Below are 18390 nucleotides of genomic sequence, written 5' to 3'. Positions count from 1 at the left end.
TATAATGTTTTCTGACATGATTGTGTTGCCTTGACAAGCATTGTGTACATTATCAGTTCTGCTTCGTACATTGGACACTTTGAACTGCCATTAATCTACTGTTTCTTTTCTCCTCTGCACTTACCACTTGTGCAGTTGTGCAGACATAAGCGTTTTTCTAAGCTGATTGATGTAAGAGAGACATGCAAGCATCATCTGAAGTGAGCCGCTTAAATGAATGGTATTTGGGTTGCGCAGAACATTATTGGAAGCATTTTTTCGAAAGTCACTCTCGGAATGATAAGTGGTGTGGTCATTCCTAAAGTTGTAATCGCAGGGGTGTTTCAAGTCATGATGCTTGGATTAGTGTAAAGCCTTGGAAGCTAATGACTGGAGGCTTGTGTTGGGTATAACAGCTTCCGGTCTTCTTAGCTACTCAAAAAAAGGACGCTGACAATCGTGTGACCAATGAAGTAAAAAAAAAAGAAAATTGTTCCATAGGATGTCATTTTTTAGTAATAATGATTTGTGTTTGATGCATGTCAACAAGCATGTCATAAGAAAAGTGTTTGGTGTGTGAATGAGTGAGTACTTGTGTGCCCATGTAATATTTTTAAAAAGGTACCAGGCATGTCTTGTTCCCACTTATCTGGTTCTCTGTCTTTCTTCTTTTCTTTCCGACTTTGCAGTGACTGAGGTTACCACCACTCGCGAGGTCTCTCATATGCCGAACGGGAGGTCCCTCTCGCCGTCGTCGCCAGTTCGGTACCGGCCGCCCTCGTCGCCACGTTCTTACGAGATGGAACCTGCAATGGAGAACCTCCTCGATGACCTCCAGAATGCTGTTCCACAGCCAAGTCGAGGAATGTGAGTTGAAAGCATCATATCTGCCTCAATATTCGTCGTTCAAAAGAAAGATGTCTAGTATATTCAGATATTCGGCACAAGTTCCAGATGACTCATGTGATCATTTAAGGAGCTCGGCAACACCTTTCCAAGTAACCACTTCGCTTCATTAAAAAAGTTTATTGCCTAATAAATTGATCGTTGCAAAAATTTTTTTAATCTTTCAAGTAAAACATGAGTTACAGGAAGTTATCACATGCTTCAACTAGTTTCTCGTTTCGTACCTATGAGCATGCAGGCGGGAAGGGGCACGACAAGGGGGCAAGAAGCTATATCTGTTCATCAGCGCACACGATGACCTTGGGCACTTTGCTTTTTTGTTTTCAGTTAAACATGCAGCTCACTTTCAGTGTGATTGCGCTTGCACAGGCAAGCACAATGCAGTGTCCTGAGGTGGTCACGGTAACTGTGTAGCTCACGATGCTCAAACCAACCCATGGCTGTGGGTTTTGTATTTATGGAGTGGTCATTTGGTGTCATGGCATCATTAGTCAAGAGAGGAGCGAGGGGTTTCTAGCTGGCTCAGAATTCATTATTATTTTCATACCATCCGCTGCTCTATAATGTGTGGCTCGCATGTTCTCAGGAGCCTTGCTACTGATCAATAGCATTTTTTGACCATGCTGAAAAAGTGTTGCAGTGCCCATTTAAAGGGCCCATCACCAGGCCCCATAACAAGTTTTAGTCAGACAGTGGCAGATGTGTGTTCGATAAAGGGCATTGTGCCACAAAACTTTTTTCAATCGGTTCATAACAAGCTCAGAAAACCAGCATTTTGAAGTGGTGCGAAACCGTAGTGCAAGGAGGCGAGCTCGAAACCTTGCAACTCATCGCGCGTCACCTTTGCAAGCCAAATCTATTCCCTACCCTCTCCGTCAGTCGAGCGAGAGGAACGCGTCATGTGTATGTCAGGGCACATGCACATTACGAGGCTCAAGCAAGTCCAAGATGCCCAAGCCCCCAAACATATGTGCGGCGTTGTTTTGCTGACAAGCGTTATTTTGTGGCTTTCTGCCTCGGCCATCATTAGGCTTGCAACCTATTATCGAGCACGAAAACTGCAACATTTAATTGACATGAGAGCAGTGGTATCCTGAGCCAGTGCCGCATTAGCATTTACTTGGATGTGGTAGCATAAATGAGCTTAACGAGTGCTCGAATGTGCCAGAACATTACTTTCTTTTCTAGGGTGGGCATGTGCTCGATGCGTTAACCGTGGGCACACGAACTCCTGAGAAACAGAGGCACACTAGCTCCGCATATTGCTGCAATTCATGAGAACAAAATGAAATAGACAGACATATTTCCTTTGTGCATCTCATTATTTCTGTCAAGCTTTATAAGTAACAAACTGTACAAACTACACATGTCGTTTTGAATAATTTCACCATGTCACGAGCTACTGTTGCCTATGTCAGAGCACAGTCATAGAGGATGGATGTAACCTCACTACCGTCCACGTAGGACAATTCCATCATGTATGTCCTCGCCTTTTTATCTGGGGGTGACCATGCGAGAAGGGCAAGCGGCGTTCAACTTGAAATTTTAACCCATTTTCATGGCGTTTGGTGGTGTGAGTTTTGGCGGATGTGATTGTGAACTCACCCAGTGCATGCATTGCGCTGGTAAGCTCGAAGGTGTCACCTTTTGAGGGGCCCTTTGAAAGAGTACTAAACACAAAAATTTTACATATTTTTTCTCTTGCAGCCAGCAGCTAAGGATCCACCTTTCACTGCTAGAAACATTGTTTGCTCAAGTAATGGTTTGTGCTATAGTTAATTATTCGGGGACATTTTTATAGGGCCCAGGCGCAGCTTTCAGTTCAAAGACCGCTGAAGGTTGCACAACCCAGCGAGTTTGGTTGGTAGACACTGCTAGCCGTACGCGCACACAAAACAGCGACAGACTTGCATTGCGCATCACTCAAGGAATCGCCTGAGCACTACATTGACAACTACAAGGCAGAGTGCACCCAGGGAGCATGGCAGCAAATGCGAACTTGTTACAAAGCTGGTTGTTAGTTATGTAAACACCGAACCAAGTTGATTGTTATGTCGCAAGGTGCTCAGTTTTTCATGCAGTTGCATGGCACACACTTTAAAACTTTCCAAGTTGTCTTATAGCCTTCAAAATTGTGTCAGTACTCTATCAAAAAATTAGCTTCATTGGGCTCTACTGCCCTTATTTGGGGTTAGTGCTTGGAAGTTGGAATTCATTTGCCAACGCCCTGGCCATGTACATGTCCTGGCCAAACCTTGTGCGGCATGTCCATTGCCAGTAGTGTCAAATTTTATAAAACCTTTGGTGCAAACTTATTTTCTACAAGGTTATGAAGAATTCTCGGTCTAGTATCACCCACAGTAAATAAATATTTAGTCAAAGTTCAGTCAATGTCTAGGGCTATTACAGGAGTTGTGACGACAGGCAGTGGGTGAAAGTGTCATGGTGTTAAACTAGGGTCTCTTGAAAACAAGTCCTTGCAGAATCATAGTGCACGTAAGCGAGTATCTGTGCCTTTCAGCAAGTGTTCTCAGCCGAGAGCGTCAAGGCGCCTAAAGGAATTGATGCCGTAGTGAAGTGCTCTGTTAAGATTGCCCTTCTCTCCTCTCGATATCGCTTTTTCTTTGTAGTGGCTCTAGGGTGGAGCTGGCATACTGCTTTAGGTGTACTCCATAATCACTCCGTTTTCTTAATGAAAGATTTGTGGCGTAGAGCAGGGAAAAGAACAAGAAAGAAGGCAGGATAGGGCACCTATAGAATTATGCGTTGGAGCTACACATGACGTAAACTTTCTGGCTGCAACAAATATGTGTTTCATGCACACTTGAAAGCACTCAACCACATTTACAGCCATGCTGCTTCAACAAAGACCTCTTTACAACGGCTCTACAGCTTGCAGAGTGTTGGAACAAAGGCAGGCCCAGCCCACTGTAACGTTTGGTGTAGACAGAGAGAAAGAGAGAGAGTGAGAGAGAAAAAAAGAAACGCCGGGAGGTTAACCAGATATCGGCATCTGGTTTGCTACCCAGCACAGAGGTGGGGAAACAGGGTCAAGAAAGAGGGGGTCGATAAAGAGAGAGAGAAAAAAAAAATCACTTGCACTCATGAGAAAACTAAAACACGCATAGGAAGGGCGTTCTGGCTACAACCGTTCAGAAAGGCCGGTCGATCGCAAAAAGTGCAGTAGCGCTTTCAGGGCCTTCTTTTGTGAAGGTACATCTTGTCGATATTGATACATAACAGAATTCTTTCCTCGGACAGAGGTTGATTATCTAATTTGCTGAGTTCCTTGCGAAGGCATAGTCATTGTCTACTATACTCTAGGCAGTCACAAAGGATATGTTAGATGGTTTCTTCTTTGCCACAGTGGCCACAGGCTGCGGTGTCGGTCATCTCAATGCGGAATGCGTAGGTGTTGGTAAGCGCAATGCCCAACCACAGCTTACATAAAAGGGTCTGGTCTGCTTGGCAAAGCCCCGACAGGACTTGAAGACTTAACGTAGGGTCAAGCGAGTACAGTCAGGCATGCTTGAAGTGTGGCTGATTCCATTGTGATTCCATTATGTTGCCTCTAACAGTGTTTTACTGCAATTTGCCCTTAACAGGAGGTCCCGATACAGTCTTTGACTTTGGGACCTCTTTTTGTATACTAAACACATGTCACATTCTTGTATTCGTACCAATAAAAAATCTGAAATCTGATGTGGTTTGCTGGCGAGCAAGCCAGCGGAGCTTTCGTGCAGCATCTGTCCTAGACAGTCGTAGTAGTAGTTCATGATCTTCTGCGTGGGCTGAGCAGACAGCTTGATCGGCCCATTCATTGCCGATGATTCTCAGTCAGGTGGTGTATAACCTCTGCTATCTCCAGTACCAGCTGTTCGTGCGGTCCACAGCGTAAGGCTGATAGTAGAGACTGCACTGCCGCCTTCGAGTCGCAGAAAATAGTCAACTTGCGTGTAGGTTGATCGATGAGAAATTGCAGCAACGCGGCACGAACTGCTGCCAATTCTGCAGCCGTAGATGTTGCGTGGGATGTTTTGAATTTAATCATCGTGAGCAGCCTTGGTATCACGTTTGGTGTAAGCCGAACTATCACGCCCATTCTGCTTTCATAGCTCGCCATGAAAACTTTGGGTCATGCCCAATGTAGAATGGAGACCAAGTGCTATGTTCATCAAACCCGTTTGAATCATTTACTTAACTATGATGTGTGGAGGGTGTAATAAAATGTAATTGCCAGCCTGCATGCTCTGCCCCCTCCCCCACCTATTCTTTTTCTTTCTTTTTTAAAAGGAAACGAGGCATTAATTCAAGCATCTTACTCTCAGCAGATATGCGTGCCCCTAAGTGCCTTGAACACTGCCTTCACTGGCTTGTCACCGTCAAGATCTGTGAAGCTATGATTAGCAACTGCTGGAAAAGATTCTACTCATTTCTTACATAGAGTACATTATGTCTAGGATACTGTTATATGGAAGTTCATTGCATGAAGATTTATCAGCACTTCAAAACTTTGCAGCAGCTTCTTGAAATGGATACATTTTTCTGCTTGCGAATTATTTATGTGTCATACTAAAATATTGGCAGCGAAAACAAACTGGATGCAAAAAGAGGAGACAAACAGCTGCACTTGTTTGTCTCCTCCTTTTGTGTCTTGTTTGTTTGCACTGCCAATATTTCAGTAGGAATCGATACCAACTGGCCCGCTTTTCAGCCCTTCTGTTATGTATGTTTGTTTTGCCATGTGATGTTATAATGAATATTCTATATAATCACCACATTTTTAGAGTTCTATTCATTCATACATTCTTGGAGTTGTTGTTTAGCTTAGTTTCTGTAGTATAATGAATATTCCATATTATGAATGCATTTTTTTTTAGAATGAATAGTTACCTTAGGCTATGTTTTGCTTTCTTCTTGCATGTTAAATGCAGCAGTGCAAAGTACTGGATGTGTTTCTTGCTTATGTTAATTGTCAACAGCCCGTTAATGCAATGCAAATTAAAGCACTAAAGCATAACTGAGAAAAGAATAACCTTACACTACATTTATGGCACGCTGCATTTTGTACTTGTCAGGAGGAGTCTTAAGTATCTAAAAGAAAGTTAAAATGCTAGCTACATGCTTTTGTGACACATTTTACATGACATGAATGCATAAATCGTGAACAATTTCCTTTCCTCTCCATCCTACTCCCCAGGCCTATGTTATAGTAGGCCTATATATATAGTAGGCCTATATAGTAAGGCTATATTAGTACTAACAACAAATTATGAAGAGGCACACTGTTTCAGAAAGATCGTCTTCATTTCTTTCCATTGATCCTCGCCAACAAGAATGTGACATCGTAGTATGTGAAGTATTTCTTAGTGTCATTTGCAGCCAGCTGGCTTCTCTACGGTCAGCTGTTTAGAAGGGCGCAAACTACTCACATGTTTTGACATTCACTCTAGAAAATCGTTAAAAAGGTTTTTGCTTTGGAAACAAGGGCTGGTATAGAGCACAGAACATGAAAAAAAATATAATTTTGAGGACGTGACCGCTTGCTGCACTGGCTGTTTTTTTGTTTCGGTTGTTTTACATTTTTCTGAAGGGGTTCTTAGTTTTCTTGGCTGACAAGTTGCATCATTAATGCCCAAGTGTTGGTGAGCAGCATTTTCGGCACATGCATAGGCAGAGGCCCAGTGCTCTGGCTCTTGGTCAAAATAGTGTGCATCTCTAGCACGTGGCAGAATGTTTGATCATAATAATTATTTTTGGGAGGTGAGGGGTCATATGAAAAGGGATAGCTTGTGGTATTAATTTACCTCATGGTAAAAATATCACTTTCTCATATGTTCCCAAGCTACACTATAGTTTCATAGAGTTTAAAGACTGCAATTATTAAGGGATGATATACAAAGTGTCACAGTAAGTCACGTAAAGGCTCATACTCTTTAAAATTACATGTTAAGAATACAGTAGTTTAGTTTTCTATTAACAAAACAAAAGGCCAAATTTCATTTTCTTATATTTCATGAGCGAACTTTGTCATTGCATATTTTGGTGCAGGGAAAATTCTCAAGCTTTGCAAGGCTCTATATCTGGTTCATTCAAAACGCAAGGTAGTCCTTGTGTGCTGATGAACACTTTCCTAAACTCAATTAAGCACGTTCAAAATTCACACCCTAGCTGGTGAGAGGAGTTTGATGCATTTTTGTTATATGGGTATTTCTGAATGGACTGTTCATGTTCACTGCCTTCAACACCAAGCCAAATAAAAAAAGAGAGAGAGCTTGTTTTGCAATAGCAAAAGTGCAAGTTACTATTGTGGTTGCTTGGGCATGTTGGTATGACATATTGGAAGGAAGCAGCGCAAAAGACAAGAGTCCAGGCAAAAAAGGACATACAACAGCGCTCGTGTACGTTTCCTTTTTTGCCTAGTCTCTCGTCTTTCACGCTGTTACCCTCGGATAGGTAAGGTACTGTCAGAAAGGAACTTTTGTGCGCTTATTTACCATTTATCGAACGAAAGTATATTATTATAATGGCCACGCAGTGGGCAGTAAAATTGGTCCTGGTCCTCATAGGTCTGTTTCACTCATAGAAAATTTGGGGGTGTACCAAGAAGGGGATAACAAGTGGATTAGTATAGTGCCTTTTCATTCCCCGAACTTGGAGCAGAAGAGCACACAACATACGAAGGTAGAATCACTCAACACAAGCACTCAGCTTTCAATCCTTTTGCAGCACAGTACCTTGGTAAGCTTATGTCTCTCAAACAACGCTTGTGCTGAAGTTAGGACATTTCCTTAACGGCCGGTTGGTGTACCGTTTTGTAATTTCGTATTGACAAAATTTGCCATCAGTGCTTGCTTTTTTAGCTCAAATTACAGGCGTGCATTGTGGGAGTGGAAAATCGGGGGCACCTGGACCCCTTCAATTTCTTTGACTTCAATTTAAAATTTCTGAAGTTTCAAAATATTCAAAACAAATTATAAACCAATGTAACCCACCTGAAAAGGTTGTTTCACTGCAGCATAGGGCCACTATGCCGTGAAACTGGACACTCAGAACAAATGTGCACTGCAGTGAAGAAACACTTTAAGGTTAAGTATGCAGATCATATGAACCCTGATTAACTTTTTCTTAAACTATAAAGTGTGTTATATGGCGTTTTATGAGCTAATTATGTCAATTTTTTAAATGTAACACATTTTACAACTTGTAACTTGCACCTTGCTACTATTCAAATCTTCCTAGTATTCCAATTACATTTGAATTTAATGTATACTAATTACCATTTGCATAAAGAAACTATATTCACACAAGCCCTATTACCCGCCAGTGGCTTGATAATGACTTGATGGCAATTGTACAATGGTGTGGTGACCAACATGTGGAACAGTAAAGGCAGGCAGACGAGCGGGTGTGAGGAACCCCGTCTCAAGCTCTTTGCTACCCCTGAACTAACCTTTCACAGTTTCACAGATAGATCTGGTGTCTCTTTGAGCCCTGTTTCCAATGCTGATTCGTGATAAGTCTGAACTTGGTGTCACTTCTTGCCACACCAAACCTTCATCAGTGGGCTTTTCCACTGTGTTCTGCCACGTATCCTTAGCCTATGTTTTTCTTCTTTCTTTTCTTACCAGGTTTCTCAACAGCTCACAGAACAAAACCAAAGATGTGCCTTAATTAATGCAAGCATTCCGTTTTTTTTTTTTTTGAGCTGTCAGTGGTGAGAAGCATAGGCATAAGATCTGGTTAAGTATAGGAATCAGACTTTCCTTCTTTCCGTCTCCTTACTAGTCAGTCGTTGTCCCTACACCTCGTTTCAACTGCTTGCCTCAGCCGCGTTTCCTCCGAAGGTTTGTTTCTCTAAACACACGCTCAGCCACGTTGGTGGCTTCATCGCGCATCAGTTTGTTCTGTCACTTCTCTCGCGCCGTCACGATGACGGCAAACCATTTTAACTTGCCACAGAAAGGAGTGGTTAAGAGGGTGGAGGCGGGCTGTCGGCTCCACGTGCCAAGCCCGCCGCTTCGAAGTGGGTCTTCTCCCACGTTGCCCACGGCCCTGGAGTGAAGTGGAGGTCAGACGCTCGTTGGCTGGCAGTTATGGAGCGAGGCCTGGCACCCCGATCCCGAACTGGGTTTAGGGCACCCGGCAACGTCGGCGGCAGGCATCGAGTAAAAAGAGAAATGGCTGCGAGGGAGTTCGCGTGGGGGGGAAAAGAGGCAGGTGTATCTTTTTTTGGCACTTCCTCCTTCTCCTCTTTCTCTCATTCTCTTTTTTTCTCTTCTTTCTTTCCCCCTCCACACTTTGCGCACGGCACATTCACCTCGGCGCCGGTCGGTTTGTTTTCTGTCTCATTCTTTTGCCTTGAAGGAAGGTGGTCGCCGGTTTACGGGTCTCTCACAGTTGTTGTGCTGCCAACGAGGAGCGGCTGCGAAATCTGTTTTGACTTCGCTACGCCACTTTAAAGGGGGCTATGAAAGTAGCTGTGTGGAGCCCCCCCCCCCCCCCCCCCCTCCTCCCGCTCTTTTTTCGTTGACGTTTTCCTTCCTGGATGCAAAGTTTGGAAAGGATGTTTAAGCTAAGAAAGCTGCTTTAGATAGGGATGGTTTGATGACTTTCTTGAGACCAGTTTGACTTCATTTTTTGCATAGCATTGGAGCATTTTTAAGCTGGCTTGCAAGAAAAGGAAATGCTTTTCTAATGCACTTTTTTGCCAGCAAGATCACCTTCATTTACTCTTATGGCCCTGGTATAATAAAAGTTGAAAGAGGCAGTTTTCTTTATGGGGACAGGTTTTTTTTTTTGCCTTAGTTCATTTATTTAATGTCGAGAGCTTGCTGAGTACCTCCGGAAATGAAACATAAAACTTTTTTTAACTGCTTACACGCCTAGCATGTTTTACATTTACATTTTAGAGAGAATCATGGGATATTAAATTTCCTTTTTCTTTACTGTAAAAACAATCTAACAGAGATTTTTTCATTGTTGCTTTTTTCTCGCTATTTAGTATATCAACATTGACAATTTACATTATCAAATAATGCAGCACAAAAATTACTGCAAAATGTCAGCGTATTGTCGGTATCTACAAAAGCAACCTGTTGCTTCATTTAATTCGTGTTTCTAAGGCGAATGTACAAATACGTGTGGTAAGAAAACTTGGCATTGCTTTCGGTGTTGTGTACAGCATATGACCTACTACTTTTATCCAGCATTTATTAGTTGAAAGAATGCCAACATAAGGCCCTACGCTGCTTGTTCCTATTTTCATTCAAGTTGGAGGCGTTCAAACTGACAGCCACACTTACAAACACTGCAATCCAGGGCAGTAGAGCTTTCTTCCAGCCGTCACCTGTCAAAAAGTGACACGACTGACTCTAGATGTCTCACTTTTATAGTGCCAAATAGATGCATTGTCTTGGCGTGCTGCCAGTGAGGTTGTTATTTTCGGCAGTTACAAGCGGCACTGGCGAATCGGATCATTTCTCGTGACATTCCTGCTGAGGAGCTGCGTTTGATTGGGAGGCGATGTGGCAAATGGTTGTCGTGCGAAGGTTTCAGATAAGTTCAGTACCAAAGGTTTAACCCAAGATTTAACCCCATATGGAATTAGGGTGGGCACAGAATCGTTAATCTAGTAATCATTTGTTATTATTAATAAGGCATATTATTGACACTCATCTCACTGTCCAGTATATTTTTGTGTGTGTAAGATTCACAAATGGCCACATACAGTGTTCAGATAGCCATAGTATAAGAAACCAACATAGGCTCAAACATAGAAAAAAAAAAGAAAACATTTTTACACCATCACTCAGCATAGCTGTTTCCTGTGAACTTTACAGTGTTGTGCTCCACATTGCCATGTTGCCATTGTAACAGGACCTTTAAGTCTCTCCTAACTCTTCCAATAAATAAGATTAGTAATAATCAGCCTATCTATATGTTCACTACAGGACAAAGGCCTCTTACAAATATCTCCAGTTTACCCTGTTTATTCAAAGTTGAAAAATCCTCCTGCTGGTACATTTTCAAAACAAACAGCACCTTGTAACCTCCAGGGCATCTGCTAATTTGGTGGTGCACCTAATAAAGTGTCCTTTAAAGATATTCCCACTTTATATGCACTAAGCGCATGCTAAAGAGACCATTACAATGTAGGTTTTGCTTCTGGAACTGCAGAACATGCATTGTATGAGGACTGGTTATGCCTGCAAAGACCTATAAATAAAAGAAGATGCTGATGCCATTTGAGTTGTTTGCGACAGCTTCTTGTGGCAGTGTTGATTTTGGCAGTATCAGGCCAACATTGGTGAACTCTCTATCGTTCCAGAAACTTCAGCCTGATAATTGTGTACGCTTTTTGAGGACATGCAAACAAAAGTAAATAAGCTATGACACCTTGAAATCAATGACATTGCAGTTCATTTTATGACTGTGAAGTATAAAATAAAAGTTTCCTCTTCATTTTTTATTCAAATGAAGCAGGTATTTTTTGAATTCCTTGCCAGGGAGCAACAAGTCAACCTACAGGTATCAACTCAACATTCAGATTTTTTTTTGAGTGCTTATGTCAGCGTTGTGGGCAGTCAAGCAATTGCTGCTGTTTGAAGGGAGTATCAGTTGCTGGAGTATATCAGACATGTGTGTTCCTTGCAGGATAATGTCGTGCGCTTCTTTCCTGCTTCTTTAACATTTACATGGGTGCTAAACATATTTACGTTTTAGTGGTCAAGCTTTGATGCTCCCTTCAGGAGCCAACAATATAAACGAGCCAGTAGCACATGTAGCTCTGTCATCATGCCACTTGCAGTCCAAAGACACCACAGAGCCCCAAGCCACCACGCAGCTATGGCGCTCCAACTCCAACTGCTTCCTCCGCAACCAAAGAACTTGATGACTTGATGGCATCACTTTCAGACTTCAATGTGAGTCATTTTCATTTCATCTTCTATATGCGTATTGAGCTGAAGTTCGCTTGCACGTGCCAAGTTTGCTACCTCTGCAAGCGATTGCTTCCATGATGAATAGCAGTCTGGTCTCGGATAATTGCTGGAATTTCTTTTATCTGCCATTTTAATTCAGATTAAGCTAGTGTGCTGAGAAGTATGTTGGGGCTAACTGGCACTTATTATGTTCTCATGAAGCTTGTCTCTGAAACTGCAAACCAGACAAGAGGTGTGCACGTGACTATCGCATGAATTCAAGTTTTGATGTTTGAAAACTAATGTCAAGATATTTCTCCTAAATAGGCATGGGAGCTTCTAGCACTTACTTTCGTTCTGCTCTTGCAAAACTGTTGCTGATCAGAGAAACTGTTAAATATGATAACTACATTAATTACTGGAGTTTGTATGGATGGACTGCAAGAATTCACTGCCACAGCTGAACCCCTTTATAAGAGAGATGCACTGGGCGGACAGCAATTCTTATTTTTTGTAGGAGGTGTCTCTTGCAACCAGGGCACCACGTATGGGTTTTCTAATCAACCCCCACTTTAATGTAGGAACATTAATGTTGCTTATACTGGTGTGTGTCGTCTCTTTCTGTGTGGTTTGTCTTTGCATTTGCACTGTAAAACTACTTCTAGGATTACTTATACCCATTTGTCTCTCGCACCAGTGTGTCTTATAAAGGGGTTTCACTGTAGTATCTGTAGCCAATGATTTTAGGAAAGTTCCTCAGGTAGAGAATAAAAATAAATAAATAAATGGTGCACTGTTCTGCTGCACATTAGACATGGTAATGGTGGGCTTTTATCATCAAAGTTGGCAAAGCAGAACAGGACAGTGTTTTCTTGCTGCCGATTTCGTTTTCCACTATGGCTTGTCAAGTGTGAAGCATGAGCTTCAAACAGGACATAATCTCGCTGCAAACGTGACGTGTTCTATGAGGTAAGTGAATTCGTGAAATGCTGCAGCTTCTTCATGTCGAGCAACAGCACTCATCTTTTTGCAAAGGCTAACCTCTATAACAGCAACTCAATACAGCAGTGTTGTGGCCGGAGACACCACTTTTTATTATAACCCAGATTCACATAAAAAGAGGCTGTCGCGTCTTTCCACTCTTGAGGCAGCGAGTCAGGTTACCTTCATGCCGCTCGGACCCAAAACAAGTGCGGCTTTTTTTCTCACTCCGATGCCGGCTGGCTGTTCGGTCGGTCACGTCGTGGAGGCGGCGGCGGCAACGTGTTGTTGCTACTCTTGGCAGGTTGCCCATCGTTGGTCTTGTTCTTTGCCTGTCATGCCCCCTCCCCGTTTCTTATTCTTTTTTTACTCCCTTATTTATAATTTTGTTTATTAGCCGGCCTTCGGGGGTGAAAGGAGCGCACACGCGAACTGAAGGGGAGTGCCCCACATTGACGGTGGTGGTCTGTCCTTGCCCCCCCGGCCTGGGAGAAAAAGAAAAAAAAAAAGTTGCTTATTTTCTTTCCACAGCCACTCCCAAGGTGGTGGGCAGCATACTTTACTCATTGGGTTTATGTCATCTTCTGACATCACCTGTTTCTGACCTCCCCTTCCCACACCTTTTTGAGTTCTTCTCCAGTCTCCCCCTCTCCGATGGAGTGCCTGAGCACACACTACACTTCCCTCCCCCTCTGCTGCACGCATCATCATCGTAGTGTGCCATACCACTTTTATTACTTCTCGGTCGTTTTGGCAGCTCGGCCTAGTATGTGGGAGGGAGAGGCACTCCCACCTCTCGCATCTGCTGGCATCATAAGAGCCAACTGTCCACTCTTGCGTCGGGCTTTGGAAGGAACGGTCTGTGTTGTCGGCATCTGTGTGTGTGTTTGTGCCTAGAGTGCAGTGCTTGTTCACTCGTCGCGACTCCTCGATCGGTGGAAGAAAACAAGGAATCGTCAGCTCTCTTCTTGGGTGTGTTGTGTATTTCTCACTGGATGTGCCTTGTAATGTAGTTGGTGCTCACAAAACTGGAGTGAGTTTCAGGAAGGCATTACCTATGTGCAGCATTTTTAAGAAAGGTTCACAGAGTACAGGCAAGTGTGCAAAGGCTTTCATGCTTGGTCCGATGGATAAGTTGGTTTCTGAAGTTTCTGCTTTCTTGATGCTTTGCTGGTGCGGTAACAGTCAGAAGATTACAGTTCAGACATGTTTGTATGCTGCTGCTCTGTGCAAATTAGCTTTTGAACAACTTTATGTTACTCTTGGATTGTAGTAAAAATGCTAAGATAGTATGTGCAGCATAACTTCTGAAAACTGGAGAGGCATTTTTTTTTTTAGATTTATTAGCGCTCCGTATTTCTTTGTGAAAAATCTATCATCTTAATCATGAACCAACTTGCCCAAGCAGCAGTTCTAGCCTTTTTCTTAGCTGTAGGTAGCACGGGAACTAACAGCGTAGCACATGGTGCTATGAGATAAGAAGTCAAGTACATTGACGTTCTAAGTACCTCATAACGAATGTTGCTTTTGGTTTTACATTCTGTCTGTACAGGTTACCCTACTATTCACACAGAAGCTTGGGTCCCACTTCATAAATGTATTACACGTGGAATCGAAAATTCAATGCTCCTCGAATATTTTGACCATGATTTTAATGATATGACAGCAATTGAGTCACTCTTGTGTCCACGTTTCATTGTTTGCATGTGCAGAGACAAGCTTGAGTGAGGCATTGCACTGAATGTTGTGACATGCAAGAGTACTGACCTATCAGGAATGCAGCCTCTCATTTGCTCTTATTACATTCAATTTCCCAATGAGACAAACATATCAGTGCAGCCTACATTAATTTTTTTTTCTTTAGAATATCTTCTTGCGTGCATCATTTAGTTTCCATCTTCTTTGCACAGTGGAGCTTTAACTGCCTTGCTAGAGTCAGGATGACACGTGACTGCGCTTCAGAATACATTTCACAATGCTTAAGGGAGTAAGGTGTTCTGCAAAGCAAAGTCTTGGGTTCTATTTTTAGTCTCATATTCTGGTAGTTAAGGAACGCAAGAGAGTTTTGGACTTGTGTTAAAAATTTTCATGTAGTCATAATTAGTCCAGGCCCCTTCGCTATGCCATCTCTCTGGACACACTGTGCTCTTTCAGGGCGTTGTACCCTGCAAATAAAGCGTTCTTTGATAATGAGCTGATTTGAGCATAGAGGGCACTGTAAAGGTTTCCTTCAATGCTGTAAAGTGGAATTGGTATTCATTTCTGCATCTGTCAAGATTGTATTGTGCGTCTGTTTCATGATGAGTGCTGTTGACTTACCTATCTATATTCGGAATGTATTTTGTTTGTAAGCCACTTTACGTCAACAGTCCTGCTATGTTTAGCTCTGTCGTAAAATGTTACTGCCCTTTCATCAGTAGGATTTTGTGAGAGCCGGATAGCCAGAATAAAATAGTGCACGTGCAGTTTTCGCAAATAATTACATATATTGCATGAAACAATTAAACATTCAGAATTGTGTTTAAAATCTGGTGATCCAAACAGCTAACCTGGCAGCTTAGCTGTAATTAAAGCTTTGTCTTTCTGGTGTTCTGTTCTTCGCTGCAACTGTCAAACACTGCCATTGAGTGAAAGCTTGTATGTTCAGCACTCTGCACAGCAGCCACAGTCTAGTGAAATTGAAAGACCAGATTTTTTTATAGCGTTGAGTACATGATGAAAAATTTGAGGTACTCCAGCGCTTTCAAGACAGTGTTTCCAAAGTGCAGCTTAATTCTCGAAATTCTAAAAGTGTAGACTTGTAATGCAATTGTGTATGCGATGAGCGCCAGATCTGCACGATTTCGATTCACTGAGTCGAATTATTTTCACTGCGCAGGCTGCATTGGGGATTGATTTTGTTCTATGCGCAAATCCTGGTTGATTTCATTGCATTCTGTTGGAGTTTGTGGCGAGCAGCATAAGGGGAAAAGTAGTGATGTAGAAGTCACAGTTAGTTGGCAAGATTTTTGTTCTCAAGTATTTATTGATTGAAGTAAAAAAAAAAAGCTTAGGATAACTTTACTGCATGGCCTTAATGTGGATTATCGATAAGTATGTAGCAAAAAATAGAAAATCAGTTCATCAAAAGTTCCAATCGGTACTAATGTTAGAAAAATAAAGAACTATTACTTATTTCTTTTTAGCGCAAAGCTAGAAAAAAATTTATATAGATGTGTTGATATTTATTTTTATTTTATTTTTTGTTTGGTGTTGACCTTGCAAATCTCAGATCTTAGGACAGTCCTACAGAGTTTTTTTTTACTGTAGTCTGAGAACGCTACTGTTCAGTAGTTGAGGCTCTTAGCATTCGAGGCAAATATAGCACTTCATGCAGTCGGAAAATAACAATTATGTTTCAAAGATAGCTAGAAATCACTCGCTATTCTCTCGGCAAATTATATCATCTACGGGCATGACTATATCAGCAGAAAAAAATATGCGGCTGTTGGCCGATTTGAGCATTTTTGTGCAAAATAGTTCTTGTGGCTGCCACATGGTGCCGCTACGTGTCGGCAGCCGGCTCTGTAGTGAGCTAGAATGGAAGGCAGTCTTGGGACAATGGCGCACTCGTGATCACAATGCAAGTGAGGCGATGCATTCATAGAAAAAAAAAAATGGCCCCGTATCTGCATATAATCTGCAAATGTCGTCGAAAGACGTTAGTCTTGCGTGTGGGGAGAGTGACAAGACATTTATTTGATGTTCTGCGCAAGAAAATCGGTGAATGGTATTCTGGAGGCGCTGCGTCAAGTGCGTCGAGCGTGCAGGGGAGGTGAATAAGCGCATCAAGTCACGTCACACGTGAGACATAAGCGCCATCTGGCAGTTTCTTTAGAAAACAAAGCGCGTGGCTCCGAGATGGGTGTGCACGCCCATCTCAGAGGTGCTAAAATGTAGAACGCAAGGCGACAGGTAGGTGCCACCACTATCTCGTTTTAGCAAAGTGTTGGAAACACTCGTGTTTCCGTGCAAGCATCGCATGGTCAGCGCACTGTGATAAGCGCTACGGTCCTTAAGATTACTTATGTATGCCTTTCCTAGTAAAAGGCTCACATACAGAATATATACGTGTTGTCATGGTGCCCCAAACATGTGCAATAATTGCTTTTTTAATTGACAATTGCACAAGCATGAATGCTCAACCCTGAGCAACATAGGTGGGCACTGCGGATGGGGTTGGCCGTTTCAAGTACCGGATGCCGTTAAGAGTTGACAAACAGACAAATGTACAGACAGACAGACTAAAATGTTTGCGTCTAAGGCCCCCAAGAAAGACTATCGTCTTTAAAAATATGATGAGGCACCCACCATATTTGTGATACGCACTAACGTAGTTTCTTGCTTCTTCGGCCTCCCCCTTGTGTGGTCGAAACAAAAGGAAAGCAAAAAAATGCTTAAATCGTTCAACAAATTTCCGTAACATACTTTGTGGCTGACAGGATTACACAAATGTTTGCAGGAACTGATTCTTGATGCAATAGCTTCCTATAGCAAGTTCATTTAAGGATTATGTGGAAAAGTGTTGCAGAGCCCCGCTAATTATTATGCCTACATGATATTTTCCATACGGCATGGCCAAGCACAGAAATGGACTGGGGCGTTTAATATTAGTTGAAGCACGGAGCTAATGGTTAAAGGGTCCTCAAGCATATGCTGTAACACCAGCAAGTGCAAAATCAGTTTCGCAAATACCAGTAGTCACATGGGTGTTTATGTCACTTATTGTTTTCTTTGTTGATGCCACCATGCAGTTTTAGTGCCGCTTTGACCGCGAGCAGCATATAACTCCCATTGAGCATGACTGTCCATTGTTATGCTGGCTCTTCATTCTTTAGTAGTTTGACATAGCTGTAAATATACATTTCTATTAAGAGCCACCTGACACAGCCAGTTGTTAAACTGCAACCACTTTGCATTTGCTTAGTGTGTTTTATTTTGTTTTGTTTTTTTTCTGCCGAATGACAGCTGAACGGGCCACAGGCTCAGTCACCCATCCAGTCCCAGCAGCGTCAGCAGCTGCACGGCTCTCCGACTCCCGTGAGCGACCCGGCATACGCCAAGCCCCACCGGCTGAACCGGCCCAACCAGCCGCCCGGCAACAAGCTGGATTCCATGTTAGGCACCCTTCAGTCGGACCTTACCAAGCAAGGAGTCACCACGACGGCCAAGGGACACTGCTCCGCATGCTCCAAGCCCATCGTGGGCCAGGTACGTACGAGGTGGAAAATTGGGCGAATGGGTGTAGATTCATTGTTTCTAGCAGCACAAAAATCCAGACATGGAGTAGAAATGGCCACGGCACAACTCTGTGCCGTGTCCACTTCTACTTTATATATCGGTCTTTTCGTTGTTAGCCGCAATGAAGGAAGTACACGCACAGTTTCAGAGCTCACGAGCTGTTATTCTTCACCAAGCAGTCTAGCGTAGTGTTGATATGCCGGCTTGCAAATGTATCCACATGTTGATGAAAGGTCATGTAGTAGCAAGAAATGTCACTCAAGTGCACGCATTAGCAACGCGATAGCGTGTTAAACACAAATACTGCAGATGAGTTCTGCAG

The 18390-nt window shown here is 42.7% G+C and overlaps 1 protein-coding gene across 6 annotated transcripts in view; it reads left to right on the top strand.

Moving 5' to 3' along the window:
• The window catches only part of Pax (paxillin), a 79864-nt gene that overhangs the window by 50845 nt on the left and 10629 nt on the right, over nucleotides 1–18390 (top strand). For all 6 annotated transcript variants that reach the window (XM_037424155.2, XM_037424154.2, XM_037424158.2 and 3 more), the window contains exons 4-6: nucleotides 669–846; nucleotides 11696–11810; nucleotides 17796–18038. In XM_037424155.2, the coding sequence (XP_037280052.1) occupies nucleotides 669–846; nucleotides 11696–11810; nucleotides 17796–18038 (536 nt within the window). The remainder of the gene's footprint in view (nucleotides 1–668; nucleotides 847–11695; nucleotides 11811–17795; nucleotides 18039–18390) is intronic.

Source organism: Rhipicephalus microplus, chromosome 3 (genome assembly GCF_043290135.1).
Source record: "Rhipicephalus microplus isolate Deutch F79 chromosome 3, USDA_Rmic, whole genome shotgun sequence".
Lineage (NCBI taxonomy): Eukaryota > Metazoa > Arthropoda > Arachnida > Ixodida > Ixodidae > Rhipicephalus > Rhipicephalus microplus.
The sequence above is the reverse complement of the archived record's forward strand: the minus strand, read 5'-3'. Positions and strand labels throughout refer to the sequence as shown.